Here is a 5,390-nt window from a genome sequence, read left to right on the forward strand (position 1 = left end):
GAGGTGTTAATTCTAATTTACAAAAGCTTTTTATCCAAAATCCCACAGAAGATATTAGCATGTTAAAATCAATGAAATGGGATTGGTGCAGAGCATTGAGGATGACTTTCTAAAAAAAAACTAGTTGGATAAGAGGAAACACAAAAGAAATGAATGGATCCTTTTCTCAATGGCAAGCAGTGTCGAGGGGTCATGGCAAGAATCAGTTTTGGGATCAAAGCTCTTCACAATATATTCACAATGGTTTAGATGGGGGAACTAAATGTAGTATCTCCAGATTTATTGATGAGACAAAATTGGATTGGATGGTCAGCTCTGAAAGAGGATGCATTGTTTGTGAAGAAGTCGAGTCAGTGGGCAAATCCATCTGAGGCACTGTATAAATTGGATAAATGTAAAGTTATACACTTCGGTAGCAAAATAAAAGGAAGGCATGTCATTTTCTGGAAGTCCATAATTGGACCCAGTGGAATTTGCAACGAGACCTGGGTGCCCTCACAAACCAATCACTGAAAGTAAGCATGTAGGTGCAGCAGGCAGTAAGGAAGGCAATTGGTATGTTGGCCTTCATGGAGAGTGAATTTGAGTACAGGAGAAAGGATAAATTGCAACAATTTAACAGCGCATCTGTGAGAAAACACCTCGAATACTGACAGCAGGTGTGGCCTCCTTATCTGAGGAAGGATGATGTTACTATACAGGTAGTTTCAATGGGCAGATCACTGGGATGGAAGGAGAGGTTGAATTGTTTGTGAATATATGTGCTTAAATTCAGAAGAATGAGAGATTCTCTTAGAAACCTGTAAGACACTGGCAGACCTAAACAATGTAAATGCAGGAAGAAATTTCCTGATGGAAGGAGTCATATGTTTCGGAGAAGGGATTGGCCATTTAGGGCTGAGATAGTGAGAGTATTCTTCATTCAGAGAACGGTATGCCTGTGGAATTCTCCGCCACAGAAATCAGCTACGTCCAACACATTGTGTGATTTCAAAATGGTATTGGGTGTAGCAATTGTGGCTAAAGGGAATCAAGGTATAATTGGCTTAACGGCAAGAGACAGAGAGTGAAGATGGACGGCTGTTTTTCAGACTGGACGCCTGTCACCAGTGGTTTCCACAGGGATTGGTACTGGATCCGTTATTGTTTGTCATATATAAAAATGATTTGAATGAGAATACAGAAGGCATGGTAGCACGTTTGTGAATGATAGCAAAGTTAGTAGCATAGTAGTGAATGGAGAAGGTTTTCTGAGATTACAAAGGGATCGTGATCTAATCGGCAATGGGCTGCAAAATGGCAGATGGAGTTCAATCTGGATATATGTGAGGTTTTACATTTTGGTGCAGCATGCAAGGGTAGGCCTTATACAATTAATGGTCGGGCTTTGGGTAGTGTTGTAGAACAGAGGGACCGAGAATTCTTTTCAGTCTGCATCACATCTAAACAGGGTGGTTAAGAAGGTGTTTGGCACGCTTTCCTTCGCTGCTCAGTCCTTTGAGTTTAGGAGGTGGCAATCACATTGAGGTTGCACAGGGCATTGGGAGAGGCCACTTCTGAAATACTGCGACCAGTTCTGGTTGACCAGTTAAAGGAAAGATGGTATTGAGCTGGAGACGGTTCAGAAGAGATTCATCAGTAGTTGCCGAGTATGTAAGGTTCGAGTTATAAAGCCAGGATGGATTGGCTGGGAGTTTTTTTTTTCACTCGAGTGTAGGATGTTGAAAGTCAGCTTATAGAAGTTTATAAAATAATGAGGGGGTAAGACAGAGTTAATGGTAGCTGTCTTTTGCCTGAGATGCGGGTAATTGAAGAGCAGCGTGGACATTTTTAAAGTGACAGGAGAGAGATTTTAAAAAAAATACAGGAGGGGTATTTTTTTTCATAGAGCCTGATGCATGTGGAATGAACTTCCTGACGAAATGGTCTATGTGGCTACCATTACAACATTAAAACGACGTTTGGATAAGTACATAAATATGACAGGTTTGAAAGTAAATAGGCCAGGGAGTGGGAGGTGGAACTAGTTCAGTTTGGCACTATATTCGGCATCTACTGATTGGACTTAAGGGTCTGTATCCTTGCTGTATGACTCTATATGAGAGAAAAACGGACACAGGCTATTGAGTTGGATGATCTGCCATTTTGATGAGTGGGTGGAGAGGTTTGAAGGGACGATTAGTTAGGTCCAGTTGCCATTATTTATGTTTCTGTGTCTGTTGATTTCCAGAACCAATGTTGAGTACAGTCACCAGAATGAAAAATACTAATGTGGGTCAATATAACTTCAAACCAGATGATTGGCTCTTGCAGCTGAATCTGGAGAAGAGCGAATCTCCGGCGCACAGACCTCAGAGAGTTTAACGGTTACTAAGGAGAAAAAAAACTACAACTAACTCCCTGAATATCGGAGCAAAGGCTGAGAAAAAGAAATTATATCCTTCCACATTTATATTTCGCGATATTTCTGGCCTGTGACTGTATGAATGAGAATATTGAGTCAGAGAGCCTATAGGTAAAGGGCGGGCGGGTGAGTCTCACGTAACTGTGTTTGTGTGACCGCTCATATCATGACATTTCCGAGTCTCTCTTGTGCAAATCAAAAAGATTTTCAATTCAACTTATCCCCTTGCTCCCTCACTAAACCCCAAAGCTAGAATTCAAGCCAATGCATTTGTTGATTTCAAGATTTCAGTCTAAAAGTGACGATAATGTCAGCGCTCAGCTCAGAGAGTGCGATCAGTGCAGTAGCAAAATGCGTTCAACTCGACAACGGAAGCGTCGATTCGAGTGAAAACGTTTTGGCCGCAAACCTACCCGTGTCAGGGTCAGGAACGATCGAGCCTGGCTCTCGGGAGATGCGGAATTGCAGAGGAATTGGAGAGTTTCGGCCGAGAGAGAAACACAGAGAGGCAGCAGGAGCAGGGAGCTGAGGGCAGGTTGTCTCCGCGCCGTCCGCTCGCTGCCTTTAAGTTGCTCAGTGCCGCCACCAGCAGCTTCATTGCTGACCCAGTTCAGTCTGACAGGGAGAGATTCAGCGCAGAGTTCTCGACATGAGCGACAGTGCAGCCGCCGAAACGGCTCCTCCAGCTTCCGCCAGCACAAAACCCAAGATTCCCAAGAAGAAGAGGGCGGCGGCTCCCAGGAAAAAACCAGCCGGTCCTGGGTTGGGCGAGCGGATTGTGAAGATTGTCGGGGAGAGCAGCGATCGGAAGGGGACGTCTCTGGCCGCTATAAAGAAGGCGCTGCAGAGAACCGAGGTCAATGTGGAGAAGCAAAATGCACAGATCAGGATGGCTATCAAGAGGTGTCTGGCGAAAGGCTCCCTGGTTCTGGTCAAGGGCCAGGGCGTCTCCGGCTCCTTCAAACTCCCTAAGAATCCAGTCAAGGCAAAAGTGGGAAAGAAGGCGAAACCAGCAGCATCCGCCAAGAAACCAGCCGTGAAGAAAACAACGGCCAAGAAGGTGACAGCGAAGAAATCCCCAGCCAAGAAAGCAACAGGCAAGAAAGCGGCCGGCAAGAAGGCAGCAACGCCGAAGAAAGCGGTGAAGAAAGCAGCGCCTAAGAAAAAGACTCCTGTGAAGAAGGTGAAAAAGACCAAGAGCCCCAAGGCCACAAAACCGGTCCCGAAATCGGGTAAACCGAAGGCCAAGCCCAAAGCGAAAGTGACCAAGAAAGCAGCAAAGAAATGAAGCAGTCTGTGCAACATGTAACCACCTGAACACAAAGGCTCTTCTCAGAGCCAACCATATCTCTCAGGAAAGAGCTGAGCCCGGATCAAATGATCCCTGTCCCATCTCCGAGTGCAGGGATAAATTATGTATTAATTAATGTGAGTAACTCGTCCACATTTCTCTACCGGATTTACACCCAGTCTCTCTCCCACACTCTACAATAAATCAGTATTAGGTCCACATCATACTGCCCATAGGTTCGGGTGCAGTTTCATTTCATGTCCGTCTGCTTTTCACATATTCAGGTAGAGTCTCTGAGAGGAACACTGGGCCAGAAACCCCGCTTCGCAACACAATCCCCAAGAAATGATTTTCTCCCATTCAGCTAAAGGAATGGAAACTGACATTGAAATGGAAGCAACCGTGTGTTGTCTTGTTAAGAAAGGCCGGGACATGGCCGTTTAATTGTGTCGCAACTGCTTTTAAAATTTTCAGGTTTATTATCTTTGAACATGAAGCTTGAGTCTGCAGGTTTTCTGCCGGGCATTATGTTCACAGCCCTTGTGGAGAAAAGGTTGAGTTCCAGATTCATTTGGGGGCTGGAGTTAGCTGGAGGCGGAGCTGGACATTTCTCTGTCTGTCACTCAGTTTCCTGCCCGGGCCGCCTCTCACTCTGTGTCAGCTGTTTCTCAGTCAGGCCGGGGCGGGCTGTATAAAAAAGGAAGGTGAGGCAGCTCGAATCGCATTCGGCAGCGATTGGAGTGAAGAAGCGTGATGTCTGGAAGAGGCAAAGGAGGCAAAGGCCTGGGGAAAGGCGGAGCGAAGCGGCACCGCAAAGTGCTCCGTGATAACATCCAGGGCATCACGAAACCAGCCATCCGGCGCCTGGCTCGCCGTGGTGGGGTCAAGCGCATCTCGGGCTTGATCTACGAGGAGACCCGCGGGGTGCTGAAGGTTTTCCTTGAGAATGTGATCAGGGATGCGGTCACCTACACTGAGCACGCCAAGCGCAAGACAGTCACTGCCATGGATGTGGTGTACGCTCTGAAACGCCAGGGCCGCACTCTCTATGGGTTCGGCGGCTGAGCAAATCGACCCTTTTCCAGCTAACCAAAAGGCTCTTTTCAGAGCCACCCAAACCCTCCAAGTAAGAGCGGAGACCTGAGCACAGGAAAGGCAGCACATAGAGAGGGTGTAGTGTACCGCAGCTGGTTATTCCATATCTCGAACTGTAATTCTGCCCTCATGCGAAATGTCACAGATTGCGGTATTTCTATTTCATTCCTTCCAGGACTGATATTCAGTTCAGTTTTCATTCAGGGAAGCCTGCAGATATTTTAATGGCCTGTTGTCACACTCTGTCTGTTACAGTTTTCGGACTAATTCTAACTGGGTGAAAGAAAAATGAGCCGATAAATTGAGATTGTGTAACTTTTAGCGTACACTATTAGCTTTGAATATGCTTCAATCGGCGGTTTTATTTAGATTCATTAACGGAGGTGACACGGCCGGTTGATTAGTTTGAGATAACAAGGTGTGGAGCTGGATGAACACAGCAGGCCAAGCAGCATCAGAGGAGCAGGAAGGCTGACGTTTCGGGCCGAGACCCTTCTTCAGAAGTCTGGGCTGTGTTAAAACCCCGCGCTTTCCTCCTACCTGTTACGGGCAAATCAGGCAATGATCCCGCGTCCTGTCCGCGTTAACTGCAAGTTAGGT

The 5,390-nt window shown here is 46.4% G+C and overlaps 1 protein-coding gene across 1 annotated transcript; it reads left to right on the forward strand.

The window, feature by feature from the left end:
• Positions 1-3,053: 3,053 nt before the first annotated feature.
• LOC109931066 (histone H1-like) lies at positions 3,054-3,711 on the forward strand. The gene has a single exon (XM_048594426.1). It carries the CDS (start codon positions 3,054-3,056, stop codon positions 3,690-3,692), a length of 639 nt encoding a protein of 212 aa, XP_048450383.1. The 3' UTR covers positions 3,693-3,711.
• The last annotated feature ends 1,679 nt before the right edge of the window (positions 3,712-5,390 follow it).

This window comes from Rhincodon typus, unplaced genomic scaffold (assembly GCF_021869965.1).
Source record: "Rhincodon typus isolate 14 unplaced genomic scaffold, sRhiTyp1.1 hic_rhity00009279, whole genome shotgun sequence".
NCBI classification, from domain to species: Eukaryota; Metazoa; Chordata; class Chondrichthyes; order Orectolobiformes; family Rhincodontidae; genus Rhincodon; species Rhincodon typus.